The sequence below is a fragment of the Zootoca vivipara genome, chromosome 5, assembly GCF_963506605.1.
Source record: "Zootoca vivipara chromosome 5, rZooViv1.1, whole genome shotgun sequence".
Classification (NCBI taxonomy): Eukaryota; Metazoa; Chordata; class Lepidosauria; order Squamata; family Lacertidae; genus Zootoca; species Zootoca vivipara.
The window spans coordinates 71,592,518-71,610,979 of record NC_083280.1 but is presented as its reverse complement, the minus strand read 5'-3'; the positions used below and the strand labels follow the sequence as shown (position 1 = coordinate 71,610,979).

Genomic DNA, 18,462 nt, shown 5'->3' with positions numbered 1-18,462 from the left:
AAAGCAGAAATAAAAGCTTCTAAAACTGCCTTGCAGACATGCATGAGGAAGGGAGATGAAGTGCATGAGCCTGAATCTTGCTGTGGCTTATCCCCATATGGTTTAGTGTGAATCGGGCCAGTATCCCTAGAGGCATTTTTACTTCACCAAGATCAGGATGCATCTAGAACAGGCATCCCCAAACTGCAGCCCTCCAGATGTTTTGGCCTACAACTCCCATGATGCCCAGCTAACAGGACCAGTGGTCGGGGAAGATGGGAATTGTAGTCCAAAACATCTGGAGGGCCCAAGTTTGGGGGTGCCTGATCTAGAATATAAATTCTGTCCCTGACCATCATTGAGAAGTTAACTGGACATTACATACAAATAACACAGCCCAGACACCAAATCCTTTTCTTCTCCCCCCTCCAAAGAAGGAGCGTGGGGCAGGGGTGGGCTTGCTCTAGGGAAGCAACAAGAAGGGAAATGACTCTTCCTTGACCTTTGCTTCTTTGCTGTGAAAGCAGAGATTTCAAATGGGAAAGTAGCTGGTCAGAAGAAAGTGAGTGTCTAGCTCAGGCATCCCCAAACTTCGGCCCTCCAGATGTTTTGGACTACAATTCCCATCTTCCTCAACCACTGGTCCTGTTAGCTAGGGATCATGGGAGTTGTAGGCCAAAAAATCTGGAGGGCCACAGTTTGGGGATGCCTAGTCTAGCTTCTACTACATGGTGCTTCCATGCAAACGTCTTAAAGACATTTCTGTAAAAAGTGAATGCTTGCGGTGGGCCGTAATACCACTGTGATTTCATGAGGCTTATTTCTTTTCCAGTTCCCTGAAATCATGTTCCGGTAAATCCAAGGGTATATCCGGTATATCCCTATCCAGAGCCCACTTGTTCAGATGATTGGTTAACTTCAATTAACTATAAAATATGTGAACAAATACCAAAAAAGTGGCACATAAAGAAGAGTTTACCTGGACTACATAGGCAGAACACTGATGAAAATTGGAGTCTACCAACTTTCCATCCATAAATATCTGTCCACCTTTAAGCCCTTTGGGGTCTTTCCATCCTGCTAGGACATCGAGGAGCCTAGAGATGGGTTGGAGGGGAAGGAAACAAGTCATGGCCAGCTCATCACTCTGTTCCCAGGGGCTTTTGGAATAAAGGGGAAGGAGAATAAAAAAGAAAGGGAGGAAAAGCCTGCAAAATAAAGGAGAAGGAAGAAACAGGGGAAAAGATTTTGAATGGAAAAAAGCCGAAAATAAAGGAAGACAAGGGGAAAAGAGGGGCTTGGGTCTAAAAAAAAGACACCCCCCCAAAAGAATTGTAGAGGAGGAGATAAGATACTATAGAAAAATGATGCCAAGTAAAGGTATTACAATCCTGATTGAAGAGTTGAAATGGAAATAAAAGGAGGAAGAGCAGAGCATGACGTGAATAAATGTCTAAATATATACTGTATATAGAAGGAGCAGAGGAAAAACAAGATGAATCACAGAGAAGAGTAAATTTTGAAGGACTTGTTTATCCATGTTCTGCTTATCTGGCTGCTTTCTCTTACAACCCCCTCCCCAGAATTAATATTCAAACTTCCTGTTCTCATAAAATCCAAAGAAAGACAGACAATGGAATTAAGAGACTACAGTAGTCTAGTGTAAGACTACATGTCTATACTGAGATGTAAGTCCCACTGAATTCAATGGACCTTACTTTCAGGAAGTGAATACAGAATTGCAGCCTGGTTGCAACCCTGTACCCACTTACCTGCACAGAAGGATCTTGGCCGTGGGGAACTGCACTCAACACACATGATCCCACAGTGTGGAGCCTCCATTTTAATAAGCGTCCCACCCAGTTGCAGAAAACACACCGGCAGCACCCAAATGCAAACAGCAACCAACAAGAACTGTGGCTGGTTGCAGAAGTGGATGGCTGAGCACCTTCCACTGGGAATGTGGAAGCACCGTTGTCTGTGGGTGGAAGAGCTGCCAACAGAGATGAGTAGGTGAGATGGAGGCAGGAAACTATTGCGTACAGAGGAAAAAGTGCAACTGGGGAATGGCTCATCCCTAGGACATGCAAAACACAGGTATGAAGGACAAAACTTACGAAGTTTTCCCACTTCCGGTTGGCCCCAATATGGCATTCATCCCAGGCTTCATAATACCACTGCAGAAATAGAAATGGGTTGGTGACAGTTCCCAGACCAGACATTTCTGAACTGTATTTTGCATGGAAGGAGCGTTTCCACCCCCATCGTTCAGCCCGGACACTGAGGTCCAGCGTCGAGGCCCTTCTGGCCGTTCCCTCACTGCGAGAAACAAAGTTACAGGGAACCAGGCAGAGGGCCTTCTCGGTAGTGGTGCCAGCCCTGTGGAAATCCCTCCCATCAGATGTCAAAGAAATAAACAGCTATTTGACATTTAAAAGACATCTGAAGGCAGCCTTGTTTAGGGAAGTTTTTAATGACTGATGTTTTAATGTATTTTTAATCCTTTGTTGGAAGCCGCCCAGAGTGGCTGGGGAAACCCAGCCAGATGGGTGGGGTATTAATTAATTATATTATTATTATTATTATTACTACTACTACTATTATTATTTTCTAAAGTTACAAATTGCCATGGGATTTTTTTTAAGCACTGGAGATCTGCCATGTGTCAGCAACAGTGTGAAAAATACCATGTGGGTGTGGCTGTTTTTATTTTACTGCCATGCCAATATTACCTTTCTCCTCAGAAGACCTATCCTTCCAGCTTTTGTGATATACACACAACCGATTTCATCTTACAGTTAGTGGCTGGAAAGAGACATAAGCAAGGATGATTTGGGCAGCAGTTTGCCCGCTCCCCAGTAACTCCCCATTGCCACCGAATGCATCTAATAGCCCAGTGCTGGGAAACCTGCAGAACACCTGATGATGCTGGACTATAATTCCCTTCAGAGTGGACAATGACTGGGGGTGGGAGCTGCACTCCAACATCATCTGGCAGGCCAACAATAGCACAATTCTTTCCGAGAAGACATGCATAGTCTCGCTGAGTCCAATGGGACTTACTCCCAGGTAAATGTGGAAAGGATCTTAACCGGAATTAGACGGAAACAGTGGGTGAAATCCAACAAAGTCATACATGGCTGGATAGCTCAGTTGGTTAGGGCATGGTGCTGATAACACCAAGGTTCCATGTTCGATTCCTGTATAGGGCAGTTGCATATTCCTGCATTGCAGGGGGGTTGGACTAGATGATCCTCAGGGTCCCTTCCAACTCTACAAAACTATGATCTATGATTCCATGGATTAAACCCATTGAAACTAATGGATCACTGATTTTAATGAGTCTACTCTTCAACACTGGGTATTGCCCAATGTCACTGAGGCTGCGTACACACCATATATTTAAAATTCATCCCTCCTTCCAAAGAATCCTGGGAATGTAGTTTAACCCATACAATTCCAAGCAACCTTAAACTACAATTGCCAAAATTCTTTGGTGTGTGTGCTTTAAATGTATGGTGGATATGCAGCCTAATCATGCGTGTAAAGGACAGTTTGTCACTACCAAAGGTCATCTTTGTTTGCTGTTGGCAAACTATGTTTGCATAGTTGCATGATTCCTAGCACAGCATAGCAGCATGGGATTTGTGCTCTCCTGAGGAGGCGACGTTATCTTCTGCAGCAAGTGAAAAACATCAGTCCGTTTTCTTGTTTTTGTTATTAAGAAAAGTCCAATATGTTATTCGAAAAAGAAACATCCCAGAAGCCAATTTTGCTTATTGTCGATTATGTGCAAAAACGTTTGTCAAGACATTGCACTGTAACAAGATTAATTTGCTGGTACAAATTAGCTTATTGAATTTCTGTCTCCAGTTGCCTGTTTCACCTCTGTGACTGGCTTGAGGCCCCATCGCCAGCCTGATCCTGTAATCAACTTTTACTATCATTTTATCAGATTGCTGATGAGAGTTGTGCTATTGCATGCTCACAAAACAGTGTGCCAAAACAAAAGAGGTGAAGAGAGGCAAGAAATAAACAGAAACCCAACAACCAGTCCTACCTACACATGAAAGGTGCAGCATCCAATCTGTGGTGCAACCACAATATTTTGATTGTGGATGAGTGCCCTTTTATATTTCCCAATAAACCAAGCCTATGATGAACAGTTGAGGGAGCTGGGGATGTTTAGCATGGCTAAGAGCAGACTGAGAGGAGATATGATAACCATTTTCAAATATCTAAAGAGCTATCACATAGAAGATGGAGCCAGCTTGATTTCTCCTGCTCTGGAGATTAGGACCTGGAGCAATGGATTCAAGATACAAGAAAGGAGATTCCGACTAAACACCAGGAAGAACTTTCTGACAGTAAGAGCTGTTTGACAGTGGTCTTCCTTGGAAGGTGGTAGACCAGGCATCCCCAACCTTCGGCCCTCCAGATGTTTTGGACTACAATTCCCATCACCCCTGATCACTGGGTCCTGTTAGCTAGGGATCATGGGAGTTGTGGGCCAAAACATCTGGAGGGCCACAGGCTGGGGATGCCTGTGGTAGACTCTCCTTCCTTGGGGGATTTTCAGCAGAGGTTGGATGGCCACCTGCCATGGGTGCTTTAATTGAGATTCCTGCATTGCAGGGGGTTGGACTAGATGACCCCCAGGGTCCCTTCTAACTCTACAATTTTATGAATATTCAGCATTTATATAGGGCTTTGGAGTGTTAAAAGCATTCCACATAATTTTATTCATTTATGTCTTCCTTGTAAGAAGTTATAAACAACTCAAGATATAAAACACATGAGGGGTGTGCATTTTAAACCGTGAAAAGAATATACAAAACAAAATAAGGATAAACAGTAAAGCATCTTCAGTAGTATGGACAACATGACTACAAGGAAAGCTTGTGTGGATAACAAAGTTTTAACTCAGTATCTAAGCACCATAACCACCCAGAACAGGACACCCAACAAATATGTACAGTGTTATGCTTAGAGCAGTGATGGGGAACCTCTGGTCCTTCAAATGTTTCTGGACTCCAACTCCCATCAGCCCTAGACAGAATGGTCACAGAGGATGAGACTTCTACTTCAGCAATGTCTGGAGGGTCACAGGCTCTCTCCCCCTGTATAAGCGTAGCTGCACTTGTTGGATGTCCAAAATACATGAAGCAGTTCTGCTCCGGGTGGTCATGGAGCGAGCGTTGGAGCAGGGTCAAAAGCGCCTCCCCTGAGGACAGCAGGGACCTGGCAGTGGCTCTTCAAATAGGCTGGCCTCATTTTAATTAGAGTTTACATACAATTCTCAAGACCTTAAACTTGGTCTTGTAGCATGCTGTCAGCCAACGCATTTTTTTCCAGCCACAGGGCTCTATGCCGGTGATAGGCTGCTCAAGTCAGGAGACACCAGCTGCAGCTTCCAGACCAACCTCATGGGTAGCCCCCTCCCCTTATCTCAGTCCGTCTTAAAACAACTCTGCAAGTTAGGCCCGTGTTATCCCCATATTGCAGATGTGGCACCGAGGCTGGGAAAGTAGTTCCCGTTGATTTCCAAGAGAACTGAATGCAACCAATTTAGTCCAAATCTAACCCCAGTGTTCCAAGTACAAATGTAATTGCCGTTTGAAATGGCTTACCTGACATCCCTGAGAACTTCCTTTTCTTCTTTTCCTTTGAAAGGTAAAGTCCAGCGTGTGGTGACCACGTAGCTAATGTTCTGGAAAGCCAATGTTGGGCCATGGACATTCAGCTGGGTAACAGCATCCTGAATACTTGCAAGCTCCATTCCAGGCAGCCCCTTCGCGTCAGAATGGTGGGAGAAGAGGCAAAGGCTTCCCTTTTATTTAGTCACCTGAAGGGAATAGGACATGCAATGCTTTACTCTTTTCACTCTGTCTCGCTTTGCCTCAGCTCACTCCCCTTCGCTATCTCAAAAGCAATCTTACTTTTATCTATTACACCGGCTCGAAAGTCATAATTCAGACAAAGTCCTTCTCAGTCTGGCCTTGTGCAAGCAGAGACTTATGAATACTGATCCAGTGCTATTTTTCTAGAAAAGGAGGCGCCGGAACGTCTTCCTTGTTCTTTCGTAATGGCACTGGCACCCACCTGAGAGGTGCTAGAACTGAGTTCCAGCTGGGGAAAAAGCTCCAGACAAAATAGATCTCCGTTGCCCCGAGTATGAAGGCAGTAGATCCACTTCCTGTTTCGAGTCCTTAGCACCTGGGACCTAGATTTGCACTATACCTGAGCACTAGAGGTGTACTTTCAAATTTCATGGCTATTAGACATCTGCAGGTCGCTTTTCCTGAAGTGTGGATATCATTATGCAAATAGTGAAATGACACCAGGAAGTGAGTCATGCAGAAATGTTTACTCTTTGACATGTTGCTATTTTTTTAAAACAAGCAGCAAGGGGAATCTACATGGAATGTTGGGTCTTTCTGCTGCAGGTATCACAAAATGGCGCATAAATCACCTGCGGAGTTACTCCCAACTCATTTTTCCCTTCCATGTGAAACATTCAACATGAGCATGGCTCTAATGACAGCCAGCAAGATGAGCCCAAGATCTCTGTGTACATTAGGGGTGTGTAGGAGAAATTCATTTCAGCCCCAGTCCAAATGAAAACCTACGTAATTCACACTTCCCCAAATACTATATGAACACGGCTATCCCCTAGAGCTCACACTTCCTCAAATTTTACAGTGCACTTCTCCAAATAACACATATATTAGGGGGCAATGGACCTAAAAGTACATGTGTTAGTGAAAATAACATATAAAAATGCATTGTTAGGAAAAAATACTTTGCAGAAATGTGTACATTAGGAGAAAAATGCACTCAAGTGTTGGTGGATTTTCATGAGGGGTCTTTAAAAAAGTTATTATGCAGGTTCCCAACTCCTGCATTAAAGATTTTTGAATGGCCATCTGCAATGAGATGCTCTATTCCTGAACTTTTGTTCCCTATTTTTCTTTTCCAGCACTTTGTTTTAGTTACAACTTGATAAAAAAATTCGAAGCAGCTAACAACTAATAAAAAGCAAAATGTCTCATTAAAATAGCGGAACATTAAAATGACAGCAATAAGTAGAAACTCAAGCCAATCAAAAATCCTATAAGAATCACAAAACAGTGCCATTAAAACCACAGCAGATTCAGGAAATAGGAAGCAACTAAAACTTTGGTTTTCAGCGGGGAATAAAAAAATAAAAAAGAGACTTGGGACTTGAACTTCCTGTTCAAATTTGGATGTTTCATTTCCAAAGTGCCTTGCAGCACAATCTTAGGCATTTTACTCAGTTCTCAACATGTTCAATGCACCTTACTGCCAAGGAAGTTTTTTATAAAAAGGGTCAGTAGCCCTAAATTGCCGGAAGAAAACAAAGGTATGCCATTATTATACTTGGGCAGCAGGTGGCAGTGTTTGTTCACAATTACCATTCTACAGGAAACCTCCTAAATCAGCAGTCAGCTTCGGAGAAAAGCATCTTACATAGTGGGAGCAGGAGGGGGATACATTTTAAAACAGTTTTCTGAATTTCAAACCCTCAGGTACCAAAGCTTGGAAGCTAGTGTTCTACCATCCAAATAAGATACTTGTGGTTTTGGAGACCATGTGCTTCCCCTCCAGCCTAGGAGAAGGGAGGGTTAGCAATAAGGTGGCATTACAGTGTTGCAGTGGGAAAACAAGGTACCTGGTTGGAAGGAAGGGAACTCCATGTCTCTCCGCAGCTCCAATATTTTCAACTAAGAACAACCTTCTCCCATCATTATTCCCAGCTAGAGGCAAGCTCAAATATACACGCATTTGTTCATGTTTGTTCCTTACTTCTCTGTTCTCTTCTTCCCCTCTAGCTTTTGCCTTTCCCACTCCTCCATGAAGGTAAGCGGAGATTCATTATTATTTATTTACACTTACAAAACTCTAAAGCAGGGCCAATGGAAGGGCCAATGGAAGCTGGATTTTCCAGCAACACCTGGAGAACTACAGTTTACCCATCCCTGCACCATGAACATGGTACCATGGCTTGCTTTGCCCTAAGTTGACATAGCAGTGAACTGGGGTGAAACTCACATGCAGTTATAACAATGGGGGACGGGACGTTGGCGTCTTTTGCAGCAAATATGTCCAGTCTGGAAGTAGTGTCTGTTTAAACACCTGTGTGTACAAGTCTGAGAAACCTGACCAGAGATGTGGGCGCCCAAGTGTAAAAATTCAACAGGTGAAAAGCAGCTGCAGAAGTTGCCATTTCTTACTGCCAGGGCAGGGGAGAAAAAGACAGCAACCCAGCACAAATCTACAGCTACCACTTTCTAGCAAAGCAATTTTCCTTCTCTTGAGGGGCTGAGTAACGAAGGCGTAAGTGGGAGCTGCGGCAAAATGCCACAGTGACTAAGTGCTCCCACATTCAAATTCCTAGCCAGCCAGTCACGTCCAGGAGACTCCGTTCTGTTTCACTGCAGTTGAAAAAGTCAACAGTGGCCCCCATTTTCATTGGGACTGTGGCACATGGGGAGTGGGGAGTTACATTAAGAGGTTCTGATCAGACCCAGAATAATGTCTTATTCTGCCAGGGGTGGGGGTTAGGGAGGAATCCTCCCACTCGCTTTCCTCTGCAGGATTACTTTTTTCTTTCTTCTCTACACCCCACTCCTTCTCCCCACTTCCACTTTACCCTTACCACAACCCTGTGGTTACGCTGAGAGACTAACTGGCCCAAGATCTCCCAGTGAGTGTCATGGCCAAGTGGGGATTTGAACCCTGGTTTTCCAGGGCCCCAATCTAACATTCTTGCCACTACACTCCTGCCGGCTGCCAGTTTCTGACTTTGACAGGTGTGCCTGGAGTGACCGTCTCTTCCGCAGGCTGACTTGACTGGGTGCAGAGAGTCTTGGGTGCCTTTTCAAGCCTATGCCGCTACTTTCCCCTTTGACTATTTTTTCTCATTAAGCCTTCTAGTGCTACTTTTTTTGGGGGGGGGAGGGAGACACCTTTCTTTGAGCCCGCATTAATTAGTTTCAGCTGTCACCCAGATCCTGGTTCTTCAATTACTCTCTGCAGCTGCTTTCCCCAGAGGTTTAACAACTCGTAGTTTGCAGTGACCACAAATGTCCACTTCTTTCAAAGGCAGACTTTATTTAGCGCTCTGAATGTGTAGAAGCAGTCTCATGAATGGCTCAGTGCTCGCAAATGTTACCTGAAAGACCACCTGCCCTGTAAGACCACTTGGATCAGCCTTTGAGAACCTGCTGTCCTCCAGATTGCAACTCCTATCAGCCCCAGCCAGTCGTCAGGGATGATGAAAGTTGTGGTCCTAAACACCTGGAGGTCACCAGGGTGGTGAATAATGACAGACATCATCTTGGGAAATACTATTCATGGTATCACACCCTACAGAATACTGTACAAGCGTGATCCTGCAATGGGCACCTTCTCTTATTGCCCCTGTGTGATGGAATGTCCTACCCTCTTGCCATAGGTGAAGCAGCAATCATCAGTTTCTTTGGGACATCTAGTAAAATAGGACTGGACTCTTGATTTTATTTGTATGGATTTCCTGAATTCCTGCTTTCATGCCAATGCTTTACTGCTTTTACCTTTTGTTTCAATAATAGTGATGACTGTTTTCATGTTTTAAATCTGTTTTGAGATCTAAAATAAAAATTAAATGGTTTACAAATGCTATAAACAAACGTACCTGTGTATATTGAGCCTAAGTAGAAGCTCCTTGGAAATCAGCAAGGAGCCATTTCTCGGTGGCAGAGAGCGTGATTTGCTTGCAAAAGGTTCCCTGCTCAATCCCAGGCTTCTCCAGTCCTCAGGGATGGCTCAAACAGCAGGTCGGGTGAAAAGCTGCTCAAGACTCTGGGAAACTGCTGCCATCTACTGCACTGTCAAATAAGCTGCTTATACAACATGCCTTTAAAGTGCATCCGGCCCCCCCAGTATCACAGGAACTGTAGTTTCTTATGGGTGCTGGGAATCATAGCTCTGAAGGGGTAACTACAGTTGCAGGGGTTAGGTGCTCTAAACGTACGATAGCATGTATACAGCCATAGTCTGACATCTTCTGATTTTCAACGCATGTTCTAATCACGATTTAAGAAAAAGGCTGAATCTCTTATGGGTGTGTATGTGTTGCAAAATGGTTCAGTTTCCCTTCAAATAGTTCAGCTTCTCCTTTTTCAGCATACAGTATATTAATTTTCAGTCTCTGGACTTGCATTGTCTTCCAGACATCAAATATAACCATAAAAGCCCCTCATCATCATCATCATCATCAAAGTAGCCCAGTATGATTTAGGGATTCTAATGAAGCTAGAAAGCAATGGATCACAAGTAGTATAGCATCCAGAACCATGGAGATCAGTGGTCTATATCCAGATGTCCCGGTGCCTAATGCCCCCTTAGAATTATTAAGTTTCCCCAAGACAAATTGTCTAGGTATTGGGCTGCATTTCAGCTCCGTGAACTTCTGGAGGGGCACATCCGCACCAATTAGCCCTCACCCCATCTTACGGCTGTTTCACACATTACACAGAAGCAAACCCAGCTTTGCCATCAAGGGCTTACTTATCAAGGAGTTGTGGCCAATCCTCCGCCCTGACAAGTGTATCTACATGATTGCAGATGTTTGCAAACATGATGTTGTCACATTACGCTTTTTAGGCGTGCCTGAAACGTAATGTCTGAATGGGCCCTTACCATTCAAGTCATCTGAAAACTGCAATGTCCCTGCTCTTCCTCTTTCCTGTCCCTTCTCTCCACCCCCCCACCCCCCACCCCATCTGAAGCAACAGAAGAGAACAGCAGGCCAGCACCAAGTCACGATTGTTGTTGGGTGTTGACGAGAATAAATGGAAAGAAAGAGGGAGAGTTGTGAAGAGGTCATTTTAGAAGCTCTTTCATCCCCCCCCCAGAAGGAAGTTAGAAAAGCAGGGTCCTCAATGCGGCATTGAAAGCAAGGGAGGATAATGTGTGCCTGGCTGCGGCAAGGAATCCAGAGTGCGAACTGCAGTGTCTTAATTATCAGTCAACAATTGCTCCTTTCAGGGTGGAACATATGGTAGGTGGTTTGCTTAAGAAAGAAGAAGAAAATACTTTAGAAACTTAAATGATGTTGGGAAAATAGTCGAAATTGCTTTAAAGGGATTGTGAAGGGGGAGGCGGCATGCTCAGGGTGCAACTCCCTCACGAGTCAGCTGGGCTAGGGTTTGTTTTGAAGGCGTTGCTCCCACCGCATGTGACCGGGATTCGCTTGCTTGCTTCCTAAGCAGGTCACTTCTGGGGGAATGTCCTGTCCTTGCAGCCAGACCTTTTGAAGCAATCATAGGAGCAGCTCCCAGATGGACCCGTGAACAGAACCCTCCATTTCTGCTGTGTTTTTTGCTTTTGGAATACAAGGTTGCTTCTACTCCAAATAACTATACTGGCATGAGGTGAACAAATGAGGAGCCAGGCCAAGCCATGGAACAGGTTGGAATTTCAGCTCACCAATTGTTTAAGTCAGCACTCATGCTCAAATCAGTTTGCTTCTGCTAATATTAAAATAAGTTCGGTGCATTTCATCTTTGGCAGAGTTCATAATAAGGTGGGGCAAAGGAGTGGCAGACATCCTCACAGAGTGAATTCAGGAATTCCAGTGTAACAACTTCTACAGGTGTTTCAGCCTGTTGCAGGAGGCAAAGCATATCGTGACACCATAACAACTAATAAATCTGTTGTCTTTAAGTGACGCAGGACATAATGTTGGTTTTTAGAGGAGCGTAAAACTCCATTTCTGCCTCATTCTATCTGCAAACACATGAGAAGGGGCAGAGGTGAAATGATGCAATGTCTTTGGCTTGTTCCTCATGGGAATGCAGTGTAGGCCAGAAAAATAACTGGCTAGTTTTGTGCCTTCCACAGCGGCCTCAGCTGCAGAAGTCACTGGGTGAAGGTTTTCACAACATGGAGAAAAAGGCTATCCTCTTCTGCGCACAGGGCTGGCTCTACTGTAAGGCAATATGAGGCATCTGCCTCAGGCAGCAGATGCTAGTGGGTGGCGAGAAGGAACAGTAACTGCAGCACCCTAGCCATTTCTTCTGAGCCTTCCCGTTGTTGGAGAACAGAGAGGTATGTGTCATGCTGCCAGGCCTGTGCTCCCAGGTTCCTTGCAGGCATGGCAGATGCCAGTGTTGAAGGAAGATTAAGCCACTTGTCCAGTCAGCTTCTGTACACAGATCTGGGGGGGTGCCATCTTGTCATTTGCCTCAAGCAGCAAAATGTCTTGGGCTGGCCCTGGCTGCACACTGGACTACTATTGAAGGCAAAAGAAACTGTCTCCCATTCTAGTCAGACTATTGGTCTATGGAGCTCAGTATTGTCTCCACTGATTGGCAGCAGCTCTCCAGAATTTTGAGCAGGAGTCTCTCCCAGTATTGCTTGGAGATGCCAGGGATTGAACCTAGTGCATTCTGCATGTGAAGCAGATGCTCTACCACCGAACTACGACCCATAGTTTGGTACAGCGCCGAATTGAAAAAAGGGGGCAACTCTTGAATCCAGATTCTACCTTACAACTGATTTTTTTATTATTAAAAAAATAATTTAAAAAGTGTCCAGTAGCACCTTATAGACCAACTAAGTTTGTTCTGGTATAAGCTTTTGTGTGCATGCACATTTTGACTGCGTCAGACCAACACGGCTACCTACCTGAATCTACCTTACAACTGTTTCTCTTTTTCTCCAGCACTAATGGTCACTCAAAAACTAGGAGGGGAACCACATGAGGGAACAAAAAAAGAACATAGCAGTAACCCAACAAATTTATTTGCATGTCTGTCACCTGGAAAAAGCTGGTTTTAAGAAAAGGAAATGCCACGACTGAGCTAAAGTCTGTTTGGAAGTTTTTGTCCCTGCCGTCCCAAATATATTGAAGCTAGAATTCTATGCACGCTTACTGGGTAGTAAGCCCCGCTGAACACAAAGGGGCTTGCTTCCTAATAAGCTCACACAGGATTGGTCTGAACAAGTGTACTGTGGTTTCCTGAGGGTGGGGGAAGAGAGAGAAAATGAGATTGTTCCTCGAGCCAGTGGTTCTCAAAGGGTGTGGTGTACCACATTGGGGTGGCAGGAATGGATGACAAGTGCGGCAGGAAGATTCAAGGACAATTTAAGAAACATTTAAACATTTAAGTGTAGAATAAGATAGTATCAAAATAGTTTTTTATATATAAAAGCAGAAACAGTATCCACACTTCTCTTCAAGAGTATGGGCTATTCTTCTACAGCTCCCCACAACATGGTGTGGTGAACAGGGATTCTCAACCGTGTCCAATAGGAAAGATCAGAAACGAGAAAGGCTTTTTTGTGTTGAGGAGATGAGAGTTCGTTTGTATCAAATAAGACCTAATGTAAATGAGATTACCCGGAAAAAGCCAAGCCTAAAATCCTCACCAATAATAAGCATAGAAGAGCAGATCCAATGCAACACCATCCCATTCAAGGCCCCAAAGGCTTGAGCGAATAAAAATGCTTTTGCCAGGCAAGCCTCCCTGGGGAGAGCATTCCACAAGTGGGGAGTCACCACAGAGGAGTCTCTTCTTGTGTTGAAACCCTCCACGGCTGCCTCGGAAGGGGGCACACGGGGGCTGACTCTCAGGCCAGGCAAACTATGTAAATCTAGCACGGCCACCTGTTGTAGATGCTTTAGTTGAGATTCCTGCATTGCAGGGGGTTGGACTACTAGATGACCCCCGGAGTCTCTTCCAACTCTACGAGATTCTATTGAAGTGTTTTTTTTCCAAAGCCTGCCTCTCTTTAATGGAGGACACACAAGCCACCACCTGAAGTAGCCCAATGCATGCTCTTACCTGAAGAGTTAACCCCATGTACAGCCTCTTTCAGAATGGCTTCTCCCAGGACCTCACCAGAACAGTCTATCAGCACCTCCAAGCAGTCCCACCTACCAAATATAAATGCACACACATTAATGCCTAAGTCATGCTCTAGCCTATGTATTATTTTCAGAAGCAAATTATTTCACCACTTAAACAAGGGCTGCATGTGCCCCACGCATTTAAAACACACGACTTCCCCAAAGAATCCCAGGAATGGTAGTTTGTTAAGGGTGCTGGGAACTGCAGTCCTGTGAGGAGGGCAAACTATAGTTCCCAGGATTCTTTGGGGGAAGGCATGGGCTTTACATGTGCTTTGAATGTATGGGGTGTACACAGCTCATGTTCTTCCACTAGTCTCCTCTCCAACCTGCTGTGGGACAAAATGACTTTGGACGGCTAATGGAATGCAGGAAACCAATGGGGGAATAGGGCCAGAGGCACAGTGGCTCATTCAGAGCCTCAGAACATAAAAAGGTACTTGTTTTATGAATGTGCACCTGACAACCCAATACTTGTGCCAGCTTGAGGCTTCACACACATCAAAGGTGGCTTCCAAACAACCATCACTATCTCTGTCAGCTGCTTGTTCCAAATTATCTCACTATCCCAGCATAGGCTGGGAACTGGGTCAAGAGCAATCTGCAGGGAGTGTTTGACCTTTCGGTTCCAGTAGCAGCCCCTCATGCACTGCCCCTCATCCAAACACATGTTTGGATGACCCCCATATTCCTACATGGATTCATTGCACCCACAAACAACTGCTGTGACACTGCAGGTTGGATGCTGCTGCAGCTGCAAATTGCAACCCAAAGCAACTGCAGGGTCCCAGGTTGGGGAAGGCTGATATAACAGGAGAACCACACCATGCACACTTCTGATAATGCCTCATGTGTGTGCCTGTAACTTAGTACACGGTAGGGAGACTCTGGCCTTTCCAATTGTTGGACTTCCATCAACCCCAGGCAGTATGGTCAATGGCCAAGGATGCTGGGCGTTGTGGTCCAGTGATATCTAGAGTGGCGCATGTTTCCCAATCCTGCTGCAATCAGTTGAAAGAGTATCACCAAAAGGGTTAGGATAGGAGTTTCCAAACTATGGTGCACAGACCACCATTTATTCAGGTGGTCTGTGAAGAACAGTGGGCACAGAGCATTATATAATAATAATAATAATTTATTATTTATACCCCGCCCATCTGGCCGGGTTCCCCCAGCCACTCTGGGCGGCTTCCAACAAAACAGAAATTCTAAAATACAGAAATCCATCAAACATTAAAATACAGAGATCCATCAAACATTAAAAGCTTCCCTAAACAGGGCTGCCTTGAGATGCCTTCTAAAGGTCTGGTAATTGTTGTTCTCTTTGACCTCTAGTGGGAGGGCATTCCACAGGGTGGGAGCCACTACCGAAAAGGCCCTCTGCCTGGTTCCCTGTAACTTGGCTTCTCGTAGTGAGGGAACCGCCAGAAGGCCCTCGGAGCTGGACCTCAGTGTCCGGGCAGAACGATGGGGGTGGAGACGCTCCTTCAGGTATACCGGACCGAGGCCGTTTAGGGCTTTAAAGGTCAACACCAACACTTTGAATTGTGCTCGGAAACGTACTGGGAGCCAATGTAGGTCTTTCAGGACCGGTGTTATGTGGTCTCGGCGGCCGCTCCCAGTCACCAGTCTAGCTGCCGCATTCTGGATTAGTTGTAGTTTCCGGGTCACCTTCAAAGGTAGCCCCACGTAGAGCGCATTGCAGTAGTCCAAGCGGGAGATAACTAGAGCATGCACCACTCTGGAGAGACAGTCAGTGGGCAGGTAGGGACTCAGCCTGCGTACCAGGTGGAGCTGATAAACAGCTGCCTTGGACACAGAGTTGACCTGTGCCTCCATGGACAGCTGTGAGTCTAAAATGACTCCCAGGCTGCGCACCTGGTCTTTCAGGGGCACAGTTACCCCATTCAGGACCAGGGAGTCCTCCACACCCGCCCGCCTCCTGTCCCCCACAAACAATACTTCTGTCTTGTCAGGGTTCAATCTCAATCTGTTAGCCGCCATCCATCCTCCAACCGCCTCCAAGCACTCACACAGGACCTTCACCGCCTTCACTGGTTCTGATTTAAAAGAGAGGTAGAGCTGGGTATCATCAGCATACTGATGGACACCCAGCCCAAACCCCCTGATGATCTCTCCCAGCGGCTGCATATAGATGTTAAAAAGCATGGGGGAGAGGACAGAACCCTGAGGCACCCCACAAGTGAGAGCCCAGGGGTCTGAACACTCATCCCCCACCACCACTTTCTGAACACGGCCCAGGAGGAAGGAGCGGAACCACTGCATAACAGTGCCCCCAGCTCCCAAGCCCTCTAGACGGTCCAGAAGGATGTTATGGTCGATGGTGTCAAAAGCCGCTGAGAGATCCAGCAGAACAAGGAAACAGCTCTTACCTTTGTCCCTAGCCCGCCGGAGATCATCGACCAGTGCGACCAAGGCAGTTTCAGTCCCATGATGAGGCCTGAATCCTGACTGGAAGGGATCCAAATGGTCCGCTTCTTCCAGGCGTGCCTGGAGTTGTTCAGCAACCACTCGCTCAATCACCTTGCCCAAGAATGGAAGATTTGAGACTGGGCGATAGTTGGCCATATTGGCCGGATCTAAAGATGGTTTTTTAAGAAGCGGTTTAATAACCGCCTCTTTCAGCGGGTCTGGGAAGGCTCCCTCATGGAGAGAAGCATTTACCAACCCGCGAAGCCCATCGCCCAGCCCTTCCCGGCTAGCTTTTATAAGCCAGGATGGGCAAGGATCAAGGAGACAGGTGGTTGGTTTCACTCGTCCAAGCAGCCTGTCCACATCCTCGGAGGTAACAGATTGAAATTGATCCCACAAAGCTTGACTAGACAGGACTCTAGCACTCCCCCGCCCCGGCCCTGCTCCCACGGTGGAGTCTACCTCTTCCCGAATCTGAGCGACTTTATCTGCAAAAAACTTTGCAAAATCATTGCAGGAGATCATGTGGCCCATACTGGGCCCGGATGGAGCAGGTGGTTCCGCTAAATTGCGAACCACCTGGAAGAGTCTCCTGCTGCTGTTTTCTGCAGATGCGATGGAGACGGTGAAGAAGGTCCTCTTCGCCGTCGCCATTGCCACTTGGTAGGCTCGAAGTTGAGCTCTAGCCCGTGTCCGGTCTGATTCAAAATGAGTTTTCCGCCACCGGCGCTCTAGCCGTCTCAATGACTGTTTCATCACCCTCAGCGCCGGGGAAAACCACGGGGCTGTCCGGGCTCCATGCAATCTGAGAGGGCGCTTCGGAGCCAGACAGTCAATAGCGCTGGTTAACTCCGCATTCCAGCGGGCCACCAGGGAATCAGCTGAAAGGCCATCGACATGGGATAAAGCATCCCCTACCACTCTCTGGAAGCCAATTGGATCCATTAAGTAGCGGGGGCGGACCATCCGAATTGGTCCCACCTCCCTGCAGAGGGGAAGGGTTGCGGAGAAGTCCAGTTGCACCAGAAAGTGATCTGACCATGGCACTTCTTTTGTTTCACTTTTACTTAATGTCAGATCACCAACATCCATAGAGGTAAACACCAAGTCCAAGGCATGTCCACGGCTATGAGTTGGGCCAGACTTATTCAGGGACAGCCCCATGGTGGCCATGCTTTCCACGAAGTCCCGAGCAGCTCCTTGTAAGGTCGTGTCGGCATGGATGTTAAAATCCCCTAAGACAACCAAGCTAGGTGTCTCCAGGAGCACATCCGACACGACCTGAAGCAGCTCGGGCAGGGAATCCTTGGTGCAGCGGGGAGGTCGGTACACCAAAAGGAATCCTGTACTGCCCCTATTGCCCAACTTCCAGAACATGCACTCAGAAAACTCCATCTTACCAATAGGACGCCTGGTGCAAACTAATGACTTCCTAAAAATCACTGCAACCCCCCCTCCCCGCCCAGATGGCCTGGGTTGCTGTGCATAAGAGAAACCTGTTGGACAAGCAGCGCCAAGAATGGGCCCATCGGCTTCATCCAACCAGGTCTCTGTCACACATGCCAGGTCAAATCCTCCATCCACAATCAGGTCGTGAATGGCAGTGGTCTTATTCATCATCGACCTGGCATTGCACAGCAGCACCTTCAGGTCATGTGGGTATCCCTTGCTGATTCCAATATCCGTCCGGTCAAGACCAGACCCGGAGGCAGTGATAGTCTTCAGACAACGACTAAGTCTGCCTCCTCGGTAATGACATGGTCTGGTCTTAGCGTAACTCCTCCTCCTACCCGTGACCACTGAGATCGGTTGTCCCAGTGCATCCCCCCCTGTGGAATCTGCCCCAGCCATTTTGCTTGCTGGGACCCCCTCCCGGGCAGCCCTGACCCCTCCCCTTAAAAACAAAATAAAACCTCTGTAAAAAACAGCAAGAACGGAACAAAAGAAAAACACAAAAAACACAATAAAACAATAAAACCAAAAACAATAAAAATTACAATACACCAATATTTAACATATTCCCACACCCAACTAAAAATCCCTCCCACCTACCACCCCAAAGAAAATACCCTCCCACCTACCATCCCAAGAAAATAAAAACATAAAAATTCTTTAAAAAGCATTTTAAAAAG

The 18,462-nt window shown here is 46.2% G+C and overlaps 1 protein-coding gene across 5 annotated transcripts in view; it reads right to left on the bottom strand.

The window, feature by feature from the left end:
• LOC118096106 (broad substrate specificity ATP-binding cassette transporter ABCG2) overlaps nucleotides 1–18,462 on the bottom strand; it is a 36,495-nt gene that overhangs the window by 13,197 nt on the left and 4,836 nt on the right. For 2 of the 5 annotated variants that reach the window (XM_035137396.2, XM_035137398.2), the window contains exons 2-5: nucleotides 13,833–13,924; nucleotides 5,610–5,824; nucleotides 2,097–2,156; nucleotides 959–1,076 (exon numbers count right to left, since the gene is read on the bottom strand). In XM_035137396.2, the coding sequence (XP_034993287.1) occupies nucleotides 959–1,076; nucleotides 2,097–2,156; nucleotides 5,610–5,758 (327 nt within the window). In that variant the 5' untranslated portion in view covers nucleotides 5,759–5,824; nucleotides 13,833–13,924. Of the gene's footprint in view, nucleotides 1–958; nucleotides 1,077–2,096; nucleotides 2,157–5,609; nucleotides 5,825–5,918; nucleotides 6,059–6,081; nucleotides 10,750–13,832; nucleotides 13,925–18,462 lie in introns of those variants that run through there. The other 3 variants (XM_035137397.2, XM_060274939.1, XM_060274938.1) reach the window with 3 other exon arrangements.